The sequence below is a fragment of the Nuphar pumila genome, chromosome 8 (assembly GCF_984573655.1).
Source record: "Nuphar pumila chromosome 8, dmNupPumi1.hap1.1, whole genome shotgun sequence".
Classification (NCBI taxonomy): Eukaryota; Viridiplantae; Streptophyta; class Magnoliopsida; order Nymphaeales; family Nymphaeaceae; genus Nuphar; species Nuphar pumila.
Genome location: NC_143256.1, coordinates 115,863,545 through 115,883,690, shown reverse-complemented (window position 1 = coordinate 115,883,690; position 20,146 = coordinate 115,863,545). Strand labels below are relative to the sequence as shown.

Sequence of the window (20,146 nt, the reverse complement as noted above, 5' to 3'; positions counted from 1 at the left end):
ACAGGGCAAGGCAAGGCGGGGCCCCGTTTTCCCCTGGTCCACTGCCATCCCTACCAACAAAGATCTTTATAGTGAAACTCTTTTTCTATTAATTAATTCTGCCATATCCTTAGTGGCGGGTTGGTTACATCTACATCCCAAAGGAAGGCCAAGGTTTTAATGGTTAAAAAATCACTAATTTCATCTCAATCACCATTTGTCAAGGCTCTTCGGAGTAAGTTCCTTGGCTTGACCACCGAGGTGGTATCCCATGTGGTAAGCAGGGTCCTGTGTCAAGCTGAAGGCCCAAGATCGGGGATCCAACTAACCCCAGCTGGACTTTCAAAAAAAAAATCTTGACTTGGGCATGGCATTTAGTTCATGTCGCGGTACTCGGATCAAGGGGTGAAATGTTGGATACAGTAATTTTTTAGATGTGCAACCATATCCCCAAGGATTGTCCAGAGTTTTTATTATCATAAAAAAGTATAGGTGGATTTTTGAAAATTTTTAAAACAAAAATGCACTTTTCAATTATGCTGAAAACTTGGGTAACGAATTGGAACCTAATTGAATGAAAAAAATATATACTTGCATATGTTTCTAAATGTAAAAAGTAGGGGAACGTTATCGTCGGATTTTGTTTTCAAAAATCAAAACGTGTATTATTCCTGAAATTATTAGATCAGTAAACTCTTACCCATTATCGACCATTCAAATTACAAAATAATCCAACCAACGCGTATCCAAACTTGTTATCCAGGCGCTTAATTCAGAAACAGACAGGACAAGTCTCAATTACATCCTCTGAAGTTCCTGTAATTATGAACAGAAGTGGCTCTGAAACATATTTTCACATGGTCACTGGGCGTTTGCATGTCACACAAAGGGGAGGCTTCCTTCAGAAACGCACGCAACCCTGTGCATTTCCGCAGGCCACACCACAAAAGGAGCTCGTTTCCAACGTTACACCCCCTCTTTCTGCGATAATGGTTCCTGTGGGGTGGGGGGTCTCGGACTCCTCTTCCGTGACACAAACACCCCCTAAGAGCGCCTGCTTGTGAATTGAATGGCCCCTATAACACCCATGAAGCCCTAGGGATTGGAATTTCCAATCCAATGTCCTGCAAAATGATGCAACAAACCTTTACAGATCATGATCCCAGTAAACCTTCTCCTAGGCAAGAAACAAACTGAACCCAGAACTAATCTAGCTTCAATTGCAGAAGTGTGAAAAGGTTTTGACAGAAAATTGCAACGCCCAGAATATCATATCAACTTGATAAACTGCATAGTAATGAAGCAACTATACACTGAACAGGGGAGATGAAAATGAAATAACATAATTGACCTGCTTGAAGGACCAAGTCAAGGAGGAATGAATTTGAACCCATAAATACAAGAACTTTAGGGAGTTTTCTTGAAGAACGAAATCGATGTTGCCCTGTTCATGGATCATGAGCGCCCATCCCTTGCCGTAGGTTACAAAATCAAGTGCCCCATTGTCATTGAAGATGGTCGAAAGCAAATGTCTCACAGCGCTCCCTTGATTAATCACACAAACTTTTTTTACCTGTTCAGGTATTACCGTATTATAGTATTGAAAGATTTCATGACTGGACTAGAAAGAACTTAACACTGAATTACAAGTGTAACAGGTGACATTGAAAAACTTGCAACGAACCTAAGCTGATAGAGGAGAGAAAATATGGCGCCCCTCAAGCTACTGAAAGGTGATCTCCATTTAATTTCTATATCCGACAGCAAAATGAAATCGTGTTGCAAACCTATCATTGAAGGCATATTCCAACCTCAAAGGTCCCAAGGGAGAGCCCACACGAATAGCTGCACCATATCCATAACCGCTGCCAGGTTTTCCCCTTGCACCAGCGGGGTCTCCTGTACCACCCACCACAGATGGAAGTTTGTGCAAAAATGTTACAAAGATAGTTTCAGGTAACTCTCTCTCTCTCTCTCTCTCTCTCTCTCTCTCTCTCTCTCTCTCTCTCTCTCTCTCTCTCTCTCTCTCTCATTGACACACATATATGAGCTCTCCCAAGTAACACATTCCACAACCTAACATTTTCTCAACTACAAAGAGGATCAGAAAATGCATATAAAAATTGCAATCAATCTCACCTGGAACAGTTGATCCTGATCCAAGGTCACTTCCATAGTCGGCAAATATTGCACCTTCTACAGGACCAAACTGCCAAAACACACCACAAATATCAGCACATAATTGAGAAGTGTGCTAGAGCAGCAATTTGGGAATGGATAAGCAGTGTGCAAAAATGATTTATTTAGATGAAAGTACTGTACACAAGCTGAGCCAAGGTCTTATTCAGCCAAGCCCAAGTTCTCCCGTGATAGTTTTAGCTCATTACCCATCCGTGGACAAAACCATGGTTGTCAGTTGAGGAAGCGGGAGCGGGAAGCGATACGGGAAGCGGGAGTGGGAAGCGAGGCACTTTCAAAATTTTAGGATGTGGGAAGCGTGGGACCACTTAGGAGCGAATCGGGAATCGTCTCGCAAGCGACCTAAGAAGCGAACCGGAAGCGAGGGGGAAGCGAAAAAAAATAAAAATAAAAATAAAAAATACAAAAAAAAATTGAAAAAAATGGGGGAAGCGTGATGGGAAGCGCGCTTCCCCGCGTGTTTCAGAAGCGCAACGTTCCGCGCTTCCGAAGCGTGCTTCCCCACTTACCTAGGCGCTTCTGGTAACTCTAGACAAAACACATGATACTCAGCCAAAAGTCATAATAACGTACACTAGGATCCAATACAAAAAAAATTAAAATTAAAAATGAACATGACTGGATGCCTTACAAATGTGTTTCAAAATGTACATATACCATGAGCAATGAATGTAAGCAGCACTATGTCCATGATTCTTTCATGGACAATATATATCAAGCTCCAAAAATCTTATAACATTGAGTTTTAGTGTATAGATGCAACAACTACATATATAAGGTCATTTAATAAATGAAACATTAACGCACTGCAGCAGACTAATGGTGGCCAAAAAATAACCGGAGTATCTTCATCGCATCACCTAAAATACTACCAATACATGCCATCAATCACTTCTATTTAGTCATTCATCGAGGGAAGTGAAGCAGGAGAGAGACCGGGAGAAACAACTATAAAAGACGAGAGAGAGAGAGAGAGAGCTCAGTAGCATGTGTAAGAGAAAATTATACTTGTGGTTTAATTGTTACAACCCCTTCATCTGCATATCCATTCATTTTGCAAGGGAAATGGTAACTTAAGCCCGACACAATAACTCCAATGGAAAGCATCTCAATTTTTTCCTTGTAAATCATGGTATCAAAGCGCCAGTGAATCTTAAGGATGCATCAATAGTATTTCTTTTGCAGCATTCCTTATAGAACATTGCATAGGGGTCAGTTGAGAATCCATGCCACTATTTTCTCCTCCATGATTGTAAAGGTTTACAAAGCTCATTTGGTAATTTTCAGTCTGATTAATTTTTCTGCAAACTGGTAAACTGCAGTGATTGTCATGGCCATAGTCCAGATAGAAAACCAAAACCAAAACCAAAACAGAGTCCAAGGAAAAAGCTACAATAACTTTCATTGGAAAACAAAGATAGTTGAGGAATCACCAGGGGGAACATCAAGGATGCGAGACATGAGAAGTAGAAATACAACTAATTAAAGAGCGCACCTCCTGTGCTAAAACCAATCCAGGAAATATCCCAACCTGCCCAATAGTGACATTCCTTCTGTTTCTGTTCAAGTTTGTTTTGAGGACATCTCCTGCTCATTCGACACTGGGGGGAGGGGACATTTTCTTTGGCTGTGAGGGTGCCAAATGCAGCAAGTTCATTATGAGATCACTTCAACACTTGATTGTTTTGTTTGTAATTCAACACTTGCCAATTCATTTAACAAGACTAGCTTGACATCGTTCAACTAATTCTTGACCTTCCACTTCACAAGGTCTATGTTCTTTGACAGGTTTACCCTGCCTTAGTAGGTCACTCAATAACCTGTATGTGTTAAGTTATATGTATAACTTCATATATAGTTATATATGTAACTATAATGAATAATGTAATTTGGGTTGCCCACCAGGGGCATTTTGGTCATTTTGTACAAGTTAGAAAATAGGTTTTATTTATTTTTCTTCTTTTTAATTTTTGTATTTTCTATTTCTTTATGTAAAGGCATTGTTATGTATGCTTCCACATAGTCATTGGGAGTACTCCCAAAGGTCATAAATATGACTGTTGGGAGCCTCCCAACGTCTAATTTGGAGGCTCCCTCTTGGCCTCTTCTAGTCTATAAATAAGGGCTTAAGGCCCCTTGTATTCTAAGCTCCTTGATGAATAAATTCATTATTTTTAAGTGTTGTCTCTCTTTTGATATTGTATACACTCTTGTGCTTGTGTAAGCCTTAGTGCTTTTTGGATTGTCCAATAGTGGACTTGTGCATGTGCAACTTTGTGATTGCATTCTTCATAAGCCTTTAGTGATTTTTGTGCTTTGGACCATTTGTGGGTGTGATTTGTGCCTCTTGAGTGAGGTGTGCGAAGACTCCTTGTTTCATTACATGGTATCAGAGCGAGGGTGTTCTTGGACCTTCAAAGTGTGATCGTCATGTGATCGTGGTACTCGTGTGATCTTGGTACTCAAGAGGATGTGTTGTCTACATCTTTCTCTCTTATAATCTTTCAAGTTAAATAGAGCTACATGATGTGGGCTTCGGTATGTATTCTAAAATTCTTATATATATGATTATTTTTTAGTTTTTTATCTTTAAAAAGGGTATTTATATATTTTTGAATTTTTTGTTTGAAATATTATGGTTATTTTTAATCGTGTAAAATATGTTTTCTTTAAAAATTAAATTGAAACTAAAGTTTGTGTTTTGACATTAACTCATAAGTAGCATATTGTTGAGCTCTTTATGATAAGTCCTTCATTTTTACTTTTCTACAAAAATATATATTTTCTATGCTCTCGTGTATATCCATCAATAAATTTGTGTACGTGTTCATTCAAAGTATATACATTTATTTGAAAAAATTTAAATACTTTATGATTATTGATAATTTCATGCAAATGTCAAGGCATGTTCTTTGAAATCTTGGTAATTTCATACATATTGCATTTGGTGGTAAATGATTTGTTGGTGCTTGAAGGTGTTCAACCCCTTCCTGCATTATTTGTTTGACCCCTTCCTGCATTATTTTATCATCAATAGAATATCATTGTGTTAACCACCTTGGGTGGATTTCGTGTCTGAACCCATTTTGTGGCTTGTTGTTCCTTGGTAGAACTCTTTGAGTATCCACTTTGTTAATTGGTGAACATCTTTGGAGACTTTCATTTTCTTACATATTAATTCAAAGTTTATTTTGGGTATATTAGTGTCTTTATGATTATTTATTCTTATAATATATTAAAAATTATGTTCTAAGTATGTGGTTTCTTAAGAACTCTAATTAATATGATTATATGTTTTATATACCTCTTCCTTTCTTGTTGAACAAATGAAATTTTCATTTTGAGCCTTTTATCGATGCCCTTTTGTGGGCTTTGTTGGTGTGCCCCTAATGGACACTAATTTTCTTGATTATCGGTTCTTGTCATTTATAAAATATTAAATATTATAGTGAATTTTATGTGGCCTTAAAGTTATTAGATTATTTGATATGCATGAATTTTAATCTATTTGCGAGTACCAATGATTGATTGTGCTTGGATATGCTCTTGGTCGTTGAGAATCTTTGTAAGTTTTGGCCCTTTTTATGTTGTATACCATTGTTGTCTCATAATAGACTAGATTGAGCTATCTCTATATATAGCTTGTTTATATTGGTCATACTCATTCTTCATTGTTATTGATGTAACCTTAATTGTCTTTATTTGCAAGGTTTATGAAAATTTATAAATTAATATCTTGTGTGCATATGATTGCACAAATCTTTATAAGATTTTTACTTGACTTTATTGGACTTGATTTGAAACTTGCTTTTTCAAATCGGATATTTGATATGAACTCACCCATTTGGAAATTGAATTATGTGAGTATGAATTGCCTTTTGTGGCATTTGGATTGTCCATCACAGAATTTTATATGATGCATCATACTCTTGACCTTGTTATTTGTTCAGAGATGTTTGTTGGGGTGAGTTGTATGCATCTCGTTTTATGTGAGTTTAGATTGTCAACTTGTGGTTTGGCTCTAACTGACGGTTGATTGAATTCTGAATTTGTGAGTGTGTTGCATCACTCATTTGTTGATTGGTCATTGTTATTATTATGGATGCTTATAATTATGTTCATCTGTGATGGGGCGGACAACAAACTTTTTCGATGGCAAATTGGATGTAGTCTACCAGGACACACGATAAACTCTTTGTCGTCTGCCGGATCGAATGACAAACCTTTTATCGTCTGAGCTACCAAACGGCAAAATGTTTGTCGTCCATAGAACAAGACGACAAATTGTTTGTTGTCCTATATTCTGGACAGCAAATCATTCTGTTGTTCGTAGAGCTGGATGACAAACGCTTTGTCGTCCGTAGGTCTAGACGACAAAACACTTGTTGTTCATTGGGCATTTTGCCATCTCTAGTGTTGAACGACAAAAAATTTGTTATCCATGTTCCAATTGTTGTGTTGTCCGACAGGCCGAGCCGAACGACAAAAACTGTCGTCTGCCTCAAGAACTCATGGATTTAAAAAAAAGTCACATACCGCTAGTGCTTCCTTCACCAACGAAAGTATGTTCATCGCTCAATCATTGGCGTGTGCTCATTGATCGAGTCACTCATTAGAAGATCTACCTCATCTCTCTCTTTCTCTCCCTCTTTCTCCCCTTTTCGTCTCTCTCTCACTCCCTCTCTTTTTCCTCTCTCTTCCTTTTTTCCCTTTTTCTTCTTTTTCCCTCTCTTTGTCCTTCCCCCTCTGAGCATGCCTTGTCATGTCCGTACAAACACAACTTGGGGACGACAAAAACTTGTTTGTTATCCAATGGGTGGATGGCAAAAAGTGTCTTGTCGTCCAATGGGCGGACAACAAAAATTGTTTTGTCGTCCGGCCCCTACCACCCTAAGATGGCAAAACAGTTTTGTCGTCCGGCCTCTTCCTCCTGCGAACGTCAATGCCATTTTGTCGCCTGGTCCCTACCACTCATCATCATCTCTCTCTTTCTCTCCCTCTTTCTCCCCTTTTCGTATCTCTCTCTCACTCCCTCTCTTTTTTCTCTTCCTCTCCCTTTCTTTCCTTTTTTCTTCTTTTTCCTTCTCTTTGTCCTTCCCCCTCTCCGCATGTCGTGTCATGTCTGTACGAACACAATTTGGGGACGGCAAAAATTTGTATATCGTCCAATGGGTGGACGGCAAAAGGTGTCTTGTCGTCCCATGGGCGGACGACAAAAATTGTTTTGTCGTCCAACCCCTACCACCCTGAGATGGAAAAACAGTTTTGTCGCCCGGCCTCTTCTGCCTGCGAATGGCAATACCATTTTGTCGTTCGGTCCCTACCACCGGCAAACAGAAAAACTGTTTGGTCATCTGATCCCTACCACTGGCGAATGGCAAAACTGTTTTGTCATCTGATACTTCTCACATGTGGACAACAAGACAATTTTGGCCATTTTGCCTTTCGTACCCCAAGCCTAGGGAACGACAAAGAACCGCTTTATCACCCAATATCTCGTTGAAAACAAGATCTTTTGTCATCTTATTTATGCCAAAGAAAGTATTTTCTAGTATTTTGAAAAAAAATGGGGCAAAAGGGAAAATATGAGTTTCATAGGCACATATATGGGGAGGAAAAATGAAATTAGACTTTGTTATTCAAATGAGGTCTATACATCGATGATGCTAAAAAAAATGAGCAAGCAACTAGTCTTCTTCCCATGCTTGCTTTTGTAATATCGTGTGTTTTTACACTAAGTTAAATTCTGGCTTTTTGAAATTTTGGTTAAGTGTTGTAGAAACACTGGTAAAATACTTGATATTAGGTGGTGTCAATTGAATCTAGGCTTGGCCCAGGTCTCATCGACAAGACCTAAACGAGCCAATTGAAATGCGATAAAAACTTTTATTTTCGACCTTTAAAATCAAGCGAAATTCAAGTTAAATTCAAGCGAAATTTAAGTTATATATCATTAGATGCGCCTTAAAATTCTAAATTCAACGATATTTTATTTTTCTGAATTCGGGCTATGGTTGGCCCGAAAATCGCTTTTTCAAAAAAGGCTCAACTCGATGAGACCGGGTCTGGATTAGATTTGATCCGATCTGTATGATCCAAGTTAATATGGATCAGGACTCAGCCCAAGACCCATATTAATTAGGATCCGATCTGGTTAAAGATCCATATAGATATTGGATATGGATTTGGATCTAGATCCAGATCCAATATCCAAGTCCAACAAAATTAAAGCTTTAAATTCAATATACAGGTTTAATTTAAGGAAATTTGAAGTTAAAACGACTCCCAGAGGGGTAAGGCACCCTCTGGAACCTTTTGAACATTTATTAATTAATAATTAAATAATTAATTATTAAAAATTAATTAATTCCGAAATTTATTTAGATATGAAATCAAGAAGGGCAGTTGGCCCAGATGGTATACCTATCGAGGCTTGGAAATGCTTGGGAGAGAAAGGTTTAGAATGGTTGACAAATCTTTTTAACTTGATTTGGCAAACAAATAAGATGCCTAATGAGGGGAGGAAGAGTACTTTGGTGCCTTTATATAAGAATAAGGGTGATATACAAGATTGCACAAACTATCGTGGTATAAAACTCATGAGTCATACTATGAAACTTTGGGAGAGGGTGATTGAGTCTAGGTTGAGGAAGGTTGTCATGATATCGGAGAATCAATTTGGTTTTATGCCTGGAAGATCAACTATGGAAGCTATACATCTTCTTAGACAACTTATTGAAAGATATAGAGAGAGGAACAAAGATTTGCATATGGTTTTTATTGATTTAGAGAAGGCATATGATAGAGTACCTAGGGACGTTCTCTGGTGGACAATGATGAAGAAAGGTGTTTCTCTCAAGTACATTAGTATAATTAAAGATATGTATGAAGGAGTAGTAACCAATGTCCGCACTTGTGGAGGGGTGACAACCAATTTTCCGATAACGGTTGGGTTACATCAAGGATCTGCTTTAAGCCCTTTCCTATTTGCGATAGTGATGGATGAGCTTACGAGATCAATTCAAGAAAATGTACCGTGGTGTATGTTGTTTGCTGATGATATTGTTTTGATTGATGAGTCTAGAGCTGGGGTTAATGCTAAGTTAGAATTATGGAGACAGACATTGGAAGCTAGAGGTTTTAAGTTGAGTAAGAGTAAGACTGAATATATGGAATGTCGGTTTAGTAAGCAACGAAGTAGTGATGGGAGTGTAGTGAAGCTTGGTGAGCAAGATATACCGGTGAATGATTATTTCAAATATTTGGGATCCATCATTCAAAAGTATGGAGAAATTGATGGAGATGTAAATCATAGGATAAAGGTTGGGTGGATGAAATGGAAAAGTGCTACTGGAGTGCTGTGCGATCGTAGAATGCCATTGCGGTTGAAGGGAAAGTTTTATAGGACGACTATTAGACCCGCTTTACTATATGGTACGGAATGTTGGGCTGCCAAGAGACATCATATTCAAAAAATGAGTGTAGCTGAGATGCGGATGCTTAGATGGATGTGTGGAAATACAATAAAAGATAAGATTCGGAACAAAGAGATACGTAAGAAGGTAGGTGTTGCACCCATTGAAAATAAGATGCGAGAGAATCGTTTACGGTGGTTTGGACATATTCGGCGAAGGCCTAATGATGCTCCAGTTAGAAGGTTGGAGAAATGGGAAAATATATTAGTTAAAAGAGGTCGGGGTAGGCCTAGGAAGACTTGGATGGAGATGATAGGAAAGGATATGAATGCTTTGAACCTCACCGAGGACATGGCGTTGGATAGAAATGATTGGAGGAAAAGGATTCATGTGGAAGACCCAAAATGAATTTCTTTTTTGGTTCATATCGCTGACCCCAATTGTTTTGGGATGAAGGCGTAGTTGTTGTTGTATGGTAGTTACCAAATAATTAAGGTCTCTATAAGAGCCCAATTTGGTAGAGTAAACAAAAAAAAAGGTAAGTAATTAAAAGATATAGAAAGTAGAAAAAGTCAACAAAGAGAAATTAGGAAAAGGGGGGTTAGAGATAGAGTCCCACATGCGAAAGATCTATCTCCAAACCCATATGGGAAACCCTAGAGGGGCGTTACCCTCTAGAGGATTCCCTCCTCTATAAAAACTTAAAAAATATATATAGGAAAGAAAGAAAAAGAGGAAAGAGAGAGAGAGAGAGAAGGAAAATTGTGGGAGAGGAGAAAGAAAGGAAAAAGAGAAGAGAACTTTCTCTCTGATCAATCGATATTTATTTCATGTAAAGTTTTTTTGTTGGAAAGGATAAAGAAGGAAAAGTGAAAAACGAAAACCCGACATGTATATATATATATATATATATATATATATATATATATATATATATATATGTATATACATAATGTTACATCGGTTATGTATATACATATACATCTCTCTCTCTCTCTCTCTCTCTCTCTCTCTCTCTCTCTCTCTCTCTCTCTCTCTCTATATATATATATATATATATATATATATATATATATATATATATATATATATATATATATATAAATTTATGTGATGATTACCTTTCTTTTTCAGCTACTATATATATATATAATGTTAAATCAGTTAATAAATTTTACTTTGGCATGTGCATGTTGTTTCGATTTATGTGCATCAGTCCCACTGTTCACAAGGACAGATCTGTCCCACCGTGTGTGCGGACAGATCTGCCGAGCACTACAGACGCGCAGATCTGGTCCAGATCTGCGGATTTAAATGACAATATAAGTATGCTCAAACAGTTCTCTTTTCCCATGCTCATAACTGTAAATTTTTCTTAGGTCATTTATGGTTTGTTCATGTACATATACATATGTATGTGTGTATATATGCATATGTATAGAAGAGTCGGGTACCCAGATCGCAGCGTCAGATTTCACCCAAACCATGACTGTCGCAGGGTTCCATATATATATATATATATATAGATATATATATGGGATTTCAAATTTATTTTAAGATGTATATGCAGTTTCTGTTAAGCAATTTCAGACTTGAGATTCTTTCAAATATTTGGGATCTATCATTCAAAAGTATGGAGAAATTGATGGAGATGTAAATCATAGGATAAAGGTTGGGTGGATGAAATGGAAGAGTGCAACTGGAGTGTTGTGCGATCGTAGAATGCCATTGCGGTTGAAGGGAAAGTTTTATAGGACGACTATTAGGCCCACTTTACTATATAGTACGGAATGTTGGGCTGCCAAGAGACATCATATTCAAAAAATGAGTGTAGCTGAGATGCGTATGCTAAGATGGATGTGTGGAAATACAATAAAAGATAAGATTCGAAACTGAGGAGATACGTAAGAAGGTAGGCGTTGCACCCATTGAAAATAAGATGAGAGAGAATCATTTACGGTGGTTTGGACATATTCGACGAAGGCCTAATGATGCTCCAGTTAGAAGGGTGGAGAAATGGGAAAATATATTAGTTAAAAGAGGTCGGGGTAGGCCTAGGAAGACATGGATGGAGGTGATAAGAAAGGATATGAATGCTTTGAACCTCACCGAGGACATGACATTGGATAGAAATGAATGGAGGAGAAGGATTCATGTGGAAGACCCATAATGATTTTCTTTGTTGGTTCATATCGCCGACCCCAATTGTTTTGGGATAAAGGCATAGTTGTTGTTGTTTGTTGTTGTTGTAATTAGATTCAATACACATGCAGTTTTTCTTTTCAAGTAACAATACATATATATGTGGGGGGCGGCTGATAACAGAAAGAATCCAGCCCAGCCGACTGCTGTCAGCTGAGCAAATTCTAAAAAAGAATCCATCCGAACCGACTACTGTCAGCTGGGCAGATTCTCAAAAAGAGTCTAGCCCAGCCGACTGCTGTCAGCTTGTCAGATTGTCAAAAGAAATTAACCCAGCCAAATGCTGTCAGTTGGGTAGTTTCAAAAATATATATATATATATAAGGGAAAAAGATATATGTATATACGAAGCCCGATCTGCAGGTTATATGACAGCTTTCCGAACTGTCATATGATTGTTTATTGGATTGCCATATGACTTTTCCGAGACTGTCATATGTCTGTTTATTGGATTAATATATGACAGTTTTTTGAACTGTCATATGCCTATTATTTGACTGTTTATTGGACTGTTCTTTGAACCTCTATGTGACCGGTTTTGGGGATGTTTACATAACTGTTCATGTTTATTAAGTGTCACCGAAATGCATGTCATATAACTGTTCATAATTATAAAAATGTCACTGAAAAAGTATGTTAGATATGATTGCTTATGTTTATAAAGTGTTACCGGAAAGCATGTTATATAAGACTGGTTCATGCTTTATAGAGTATCGCTAACCTACATATTTGTGTAACTGTTATGCACACTTTTACAGGACTGTCATGCTTTATAAATGTTACAAAAATACATGTTATGTGACTGATTATGCAAGCTTCTATGTGACTGTTCATGCGTTATATAATGTTACCAAAAATACATGTTTTAATGTTGTAAATAGTCATCTCATACATCGCTATTATGTGCAGAAAATAACTAAGACTGCATATGGTCATCAGCTGAGGCCGAGATTTGTTTTGTCTAAGCCCAACCGATTGCCAATAGAGTCTTAGTGTTGTTCCGTGTGGGGGGCAGCATAGCCTCAGGATCGGTAGTCATGTTTTGAATCCTGTGCATGCCCGAATTTGGCAAAAATATTGTTGTTTACGTATGTTCATGAAATCTAACATTATGTTGGCATAAATATGCATATTATAAACATGTGAATTTTGAAGTTGTATTATTGTAGCATTAACATGATCATGTGCATATTTGCATATTTGCATATTATACATGAGATGAATCATGAAAACAAAAAAAGGTGTTCATATGCATGTCATTTGTTTTTCATGTGCATTCGTATTGTGTGTGAATGAATGTGTATTTGTAGACATGCTAAACGATTGTGTGGTTACATGTTCGTTGTGGTTTTTGCATGAGATGCATCAGTGGTCTGAATGTAAACCACTCTAGGCCATGTGGGCCACGAGCAAGCGTTGCTCTAAGTCTTGTTGAATGCATTGCAAAAATCCATATAAAATTTATTGAGCTTCTAAATTAATTGCATTGTTAAATTGTGTAATGGGCCAAGGTCTCGTGTTGTGTTTTGCATGTTGTTTTGCAAAACGAAGCTTTTGAAAAGAATGTCTTTTTATAAAAAAATCAAAGAGATAAAACAATGTAATTAATGTTTTTTTCTTAGATGTCCCTTCCACAGTATGAGAATCCTGGATGGCGGTTTTGGAAAAACTGTAAGGATACTAAAACTCTGTGTACGATTGTGCCCCTGAACCCAATATGGTGGTTCACCTCTCGGACATGGTTTTAAGAAGTTGTCCGCCACTTTGCTTGTGGGTAGTGTGTAGACACAACTGTTGTTATTAGTATACCAAGAAAGTGGCATCAGTGAATGTTGATTTCCCTGGTGTCCCGACATAAAATGTTGATTTCTAATGTTCTGATGAATGGTGTTGATTCCTGATATCGGTCGAGGGCCAAGTGGGGAACCTAGTAATAAAATACAAATTGTGTTTTAAGCTACAACTGAGAACTTATCTTTAACTTCGAGAATTTGTGGTGCCCGTTTTGAGTATTCGCAGGTTTTAATGAAAAGTGAAACTAAACTTGTGTGCATTTAATAGGGACAGGCATGCAAAAGAAAACTTAGATAATAACGTAATAATATGTTTATGCATGTGCATTGGAATCATGCATATTTATTATTATGTATTAGTTCTTGCAACTTTACTTGTTTATTTCCTTGTTAGCTATTGACAATGCATGATATTTAATCTTGAATGCCTGAATAGCTATTGAGTTGTGAGATTTTTGTAGTTATGTTCCTCAAAAAAATATTGCATGGATTTGATTTATGCTTTTCTTGACGACGAGTCACCTTGAAAAAAGTGTAATGATGGTGTCCCAAAATGTTTCTTGTCACTGGGTGAGAAGTTAAGCGCTCTTGGTGCCTCTTGATAAAAGCGAAGTGAAGTTGAGCCATCATGATCTCGAACTCGGCGATACCGGGTCTCCACTAAATCTGAAGGGTGGCAAAAGAATGCTCATAGTGAAAATGCTCGAAGAACCACAACTGAATGAAGATCTTACAACCAAGAAACTTCGGGCTACTTTACAATGAGAACTTGCTCATGCCCATGTAAGTCATTGCCAAGACGACCGGGCCAAGGGATAAGTGTTGCTTGTTGACGTACAAACTCTTCAGCATGTGCATATAACATAGGTCCATAAGCTGGTCTCCTAGGAAAGAGCAAAAGTCCCTCAGCGCAGAAGTAAAAAAAACCCAACATATGCTTCTTTGCTCGCGAACTGGTGGTTGTGAAACCACGAGGTTGAAAGGCGAATTTCAAGTCCTCAAGCATGATGTGAGGATGCCATTTTTGTGTCCCAAAAAGGATAAATCAAGTCCCAATGCAAATATCTGAATAGAGAGGATAAAATATTTGAAACATTCATGGTGTCCTTGCTCACCATAAACCCATCCATGGGAGGAGCAGTTGGGGAATCGATCAACCCTAAAGGTGAATCTTCTCGTCAAGAGTAATGGTCATCTCTCCAAAAGGAAACCAAAAAGTACCAGTATGGGGACTCCAATGTTTCATGATTGCAGAAAGAAGGGCACTGTTAATCTGCATATTCTGCAGGCGACAGACATGGTAGATCCTAAAATTCTTCAAAAATTGGTGATGGACAGTTCGAAGTTCGATATATCATTCATCGAACCAATAAGGGGCAGTAATTCCCCCCTTGATATCCGTAATCAGTATGAAATAAAGTATGGAAGGTGAAGAACTAAAAGGTGACAAATATGCAGAGAGTTAGAAGAAAAGACTTACCAATCGCCCATAATGTGGTGATACACATGGACTTGGCAAGGATTAACTGAAAAAACATTCTTCTTTTTAGAGTAACCATGGTTGTGGGTGTGTCCATTGTAGAAGCTAGGCACCAACAAAGTGAGACAGGAAGCAAAAAAAATCAGAAATTGGGTGTAGTACGAACATTCAAAGGTAAAAAATACAGTTCCAATAGGAGTTGAAGTAGAACTCCTTGTCATAGTACGGACAACAAAACTTTTATTGTTTGTCACGAGACGGCAAAGCTTTTGTCGTCTATCACGGAATGGCAAAGTGTTTTTGTCATCCAGCATGGGACGACAAAGTGTTTTTGTCGTCCAGTGCAGGACGACAAAGTGCGTTTTTTGCCCAAATCTTGGTCGTTTGTTGCTCTCGTTACCACTCTCCTAGTTTTCAAAACTTGTATGGCCTCGTTCGGCAAGACCTAAATGGTATTGGCAACCCATATCCCATTTTTAAATTGACCCAACCTCGTTCGTCGAGACCTAAATGGTCTCAACGACCCAATTGTTTTAAAAAACTGACCTGACCTGGTTCGACGAGACCAAAACAGTCTTGATAACCCAATTGTTTTTAAAATTGGTTTGGGCCTTGTTCGGCGAGACCCAAACGGTGTCGGCAATCCAGTTGTTTTCAAAATTGGCCTGACCTCATTCGACGAGACCGAAACGGTCTTAGCAACCCATTTGTCATTTTTAAACTGGCTCAATCTCGTTCGAGGAGACCCAAACAGTATCAACAATCTAGTTATTTTCAAAAATTGAGCTAACCTCGTTTGGCGAAACCCAAACAGTCTCGGCAACCCAATTGTTTTCAAAACTAGCCCGACCTCGTTCAACCAGTTTCAATTTTAAAACCGGCCCGACTTTGTTCAATGAAGACCCAAATGGCCTCAGCAACCCAGTTTTCATTTTTAAATCTACCTGACTTCCTTCAATGAGACCCAATCCGTCTCAACAATTCAGTTGGTTTTCAAGACAGTCTAACCCCGTTTGACAAGATCCATGTGTGTTTATTTCTTTGTCATAAAATGAATCACCTTTGATTAATGCCAAAGAGAGGCATCTATAGACACCCATTTCTTTTACAACACATAGGTGCTAATACAACAACAACTACGCCTTCATCCCAAAACAATTGGGGTCGGCGATATGAACCAAAAAAGAAAATCATTCTAGGTCTTCCACATGAATCCTTCTCCTCCAATCATTTCTATCCAATGCCATGTCCTCGGTGAGGTTCAAAGCATTCATATCCTTTCCTATCATCTCCATCCAAGTCTTCCTAGGCCTACCCCGACCTCTTTTAACTAATATATTTTTCTATTTCTCCATCCTTCTAACTGGAGCATCATTAGGCCTTCGCCGAATATGTCCAAACCACCGTAAACGATTCACTCTCATCTTATTTTCAATGAGTGCAACGCCTACCTTCTTACGTATCTCCTCGTTCCGAATTTTATCTTTTATTGTATTTCCACACATCCATCTAAGCATACGCATCTCAACTGCACTCATTTTTTGAATATGATGTCTCTTGGCAGCCCAACATTCCGTACCATATAGCAAAGCGGGCCTAATAGTCGTCCTATAAAACTTTCCTTTCAACCGCAATGGCATTCTGCGATCGCACAACACTCCAGTTGCACTTTTCCATTTCATCCACCCAACCTTTATCCTATGATTTACATCTCCATCAATTTCTCCATACTTTTGAATGATGGATCCCAAATATTTGAAACAATCATCCACCGATATTTCTTGCTCACCAAGCTTCACTACACTCCCATCACTACTTCGTTGCTTACTAAACCGATATTCCATATATTTTGTCTTACTCTTACTCAACTTAAAACCTCTTGCTTCTAATGTTTGTCTCCATAATTCTAACTTAGCATTAACCCCAGCTTTAGACTCATCAATCAAAACAATATCGTCAACAAACAACATACACCATAGCACATTTTCTTGAATTGATCTCGTAAGCTCATCCATCACTATAGCAAATAGGAAAGGGCTTAAAGCAGATCCTTGATATAACCCAACCGTTATAGGAAAATTGGTTGTCACCCCTCCACAAGTGCGGACATTGGTTACTACTCCTTCATGCATAGGTGCTAATAATGTCTTGGAAAAATATTTTCTCAAGTTCTCAGGTGAAAATCCTAAAATCTTAAATCATTTCACACACCCTTAGGAAAATCCTAAAAGCTAAGCATAAACCCTAGAATTCTAGGAAAACCTAAATTTCCCAAATTTCTTTACAGACAGGAAAAACTTTTTGTTGTATGTTCACCGAATGGCAAAAGTTTTTGTCATCCCCTTTTTCGGTCTTGAAAATGTTTGTGTCTGCTGCAAGCCGGCAAAAAGCGTGTCGCATGTTGCTGGACAGCAAAAGTTTTTGCCATTCCCCTTTCAGTTGTTCCTCCCTTTTGGTTCAGACGATAAAAGTTTTTTTTGTCCCCCTTTTTGTCTTGTTTATTTTGGTCTGAAAGGCAAAAGTTTTTGTCGTCAGTTGTCGGATGACAAAAACTTTTTTCGTCCGCTATTTCGAATGTCAGGACAGGATAGGCCCTAGGCCTTATCCCTATCCTTACCCCAATCTCTTGTGCCCATTTTCAGCGCAAATCTCTCTATGGGATAGTTTTATCCCTTGTAGATGCACATGGGTCCATTGGGGTTAGATCCGAATCCAAAAATCCATCTAACCTATATCTCGTCTTTGACATCTATAAATAGGGGTTGACCCCTCAAACCTGACTCATCTAAGAGGTTCTTATCTGAGTGCTGGCCCTAGAAAGAAAGAACTCTCCAACCTTGTCCCTTTCTCATCTCGATCCTGGACCCTTATGCAGAGGTGCTACTAGATTCATCCCCTAATCCATCATACCTATGTGGAGGTATTGCCAAACCGAGAAGAAGCAACTCTTCGAAAGTCACACATGCCCTAAGAGGGAGCTTTGCCAAAAAAATCCTGCCAATTAGAGCCTAAAAGACTAACGGACCCTAAGTTCGAAAAAGGCAATATCTGGATTCATTCAGTTATTTATTATTTGCTTTTGTTTTTATATTCATTTTCAATTATTTGTTGCGTAAGTACTTATACATTCTCTTAATCTGAATTGCATATATCGTTTGGACTCTGGATCAGGATTTTTCCAATACTGGATTTTGAGCTACGAAGACTGAACCTGCTTCCCTATGTCACAGGGATTCGGCTAGCAGGGTGTCGCACCCGCGTCGACGCGACTCGACGCGGGTGCGGGTGCGGCACCGGGTGCGGTCAACCCGATCCTGGGTGCGTTGACCGCACCCAAGATCATTTGGGTCCATTTTTTTTTTGGATTTTTTTTTTTTTAAATTTGCCCTATGAAATGGGCTACGAATTTTTTTTTTTTAAATTCTGCTGACAGCAACTGTCTGTCAACTGCTGTCAGCAGAAAAACCCGTGTCGGGGAACCCCCGACCCCCTTTATATATATATATATTTTACATTTTTGCCCCTGGCGCAGCCCCGCACCCGGGTTTTTTGGAAGTGCCGAATCCCCGCACCCATGTGACATAGCTGCTTCCGCTTTACCTTTTCATAGAGAAGAATGGCCGAGGCTTGAAACTAGCTTCGCACATTTTCTAAATGATTTTGAAAATGAGTCGTGAAATTAAGGTAGTTGAGCTACTTTTTTCAAACAAATATAGAATAGCAGTACATTTCATTTGTCGCAAAATTTTTGTTAACTTGCTTGCAAGTTCCTTGACCATTGCATTTTTCTTCTCCTTGGATAAGATGTAGAACTTTTACATGCTCCATGGCAAAATATAGCAAAAGCAGGTTTTTGTTTCTTCCACTGAGTATTGAGTGATTACTTGAAGTTCAAAAGAGATTTTCTGGCCAGTCCAATTGCATACTGATATTTATGGAGTATTCTTCTTGCAAACTGCAGTTAACTGTCATGACAAACACTGTCAATTGGTTCCTCAAAAGGGAAAAGCATATTGATATACAAGATGTTAGTATGCTGGCAACAATTACATGGAGAAGTTATGTCCTTACTCTGTTGGGTCTGGTCTTCTGCATTTAATGAAGTCTCACCTCATGCTCATTATACATTCTTCAGGGTACTTGCATCCTTGGTTTCTTTGTGTCGCGTACCAGAAAGATGTACTAACCAATGACAATGATAGTCTTTAAATATAAAGTTGGTTTTGCATTGCAGCATATTTATGAAAGATGATCCAATGTTGAGGGATCTGTTCATTGTTTTCCAGGTCTTGGATCATTTTCACTCAAACAATACACTGTAGCATCCAATTAATGAAGGTTCCACTTAGCTATCTATTCTTTGAATGTGCATTTCCTGAGTTGGAAAGTGAGCTTTTAAGAAGACCAGAACATGAAAAAGAACTGAACCCAGAACTTGAGGAGGCAGAACATTTACCCCATCAAATGAGTTCCTTATTATATGTAAGCAATACAAACTAAACATAGTCATGTTAAATTCAATGTGTAAACTCTCCGAAAAAATAAAAAAAAAACTCAGCTATATAGAAAAGCTGCACATACCATGCGAAACGAAACTTCTCCACTTCCAACCACATATGACCTTCCAGAACCAACTGCACCTTCTTCATAACCTCGAACGCTGTTAGTCCCACCAATAGCAAATGCTTCATGTGGAGAGAAATTTCCCACAACAGTTCCACCAGTCAAACTGCATAATGACAGAAAAATATTTTATTTTTTCTTTAAATAAATAATAAAGGAAAATTGAGGAAAGGAGATTTTATGGAGGACTTGGATATGGCTGACAAACTTTACATAATTAAGTAAAAATTCTGCATCTAACACTAATACATATAAACGTGTATGAGCATGTGTGATCATTGTGGATAGATGGATTTGTGAGTGGAAGAGCTTTTGCTGCACATTCTCAAGTATTGACCATAAGATACAATTTTGGAACAGATATGAAGACAATTTTTTAATGTAAGTTGATGGAAACTGTCATCAAAGTGTGTTAAGAGAGGATTTGCAGAATTCCCTACACCTGTTTGGGAGGA

At 38.2% G+C, this 20,146-nt stretch overlaps 1 protein-coding gene across 2 annotated transcripts in view; it reads right to left on the bottom strand.

The window, feature by feature from the left end:
* Nucleotides 1-652: 652 nt before the first annotated feature.
* The window catches only part of LOC149830327 (outer envelope protein 80, chloroplastic-like), a 37,629-nt gene continuing 18,135 nt past the window's right edge, over nucleotides 653-20,146 (bottom strand). Inside the window, exons 14-18 of one of the 2 annotated variants that reach the window (XR_016433856.1) lie at nucleotides 19,650-19,797; nucleotides 2,119-2,188; nucleotides 1,664-1,878; nucleotides 1,331-1,552; nucleotides 653-1,103 (exon numbers count right to left, since the gene is read on the bottom strand). Coding sequence is in view for 1 of the 2 variants with exons in the window: in XM_090016448.1 (XP_089872574.1) it covers nucleotides 1,724-1,878; nucleotides 2,119-2,188; nucleotides 19,650-19,797 (373 nt within the window). In the remaining variant the exon portion in view is untranslated. Of the gene's footprint in view, nucleotides 1,104-1,330; nucleotides 1,553-1,607; nucleotides 1,879-2,118; nucleotides 2,189-19,649; nucleotides 19,798-20,146 lie in introns of those variants that run through there. The other variant, XM_090016448.1, reaches the window with a different exon arrangement.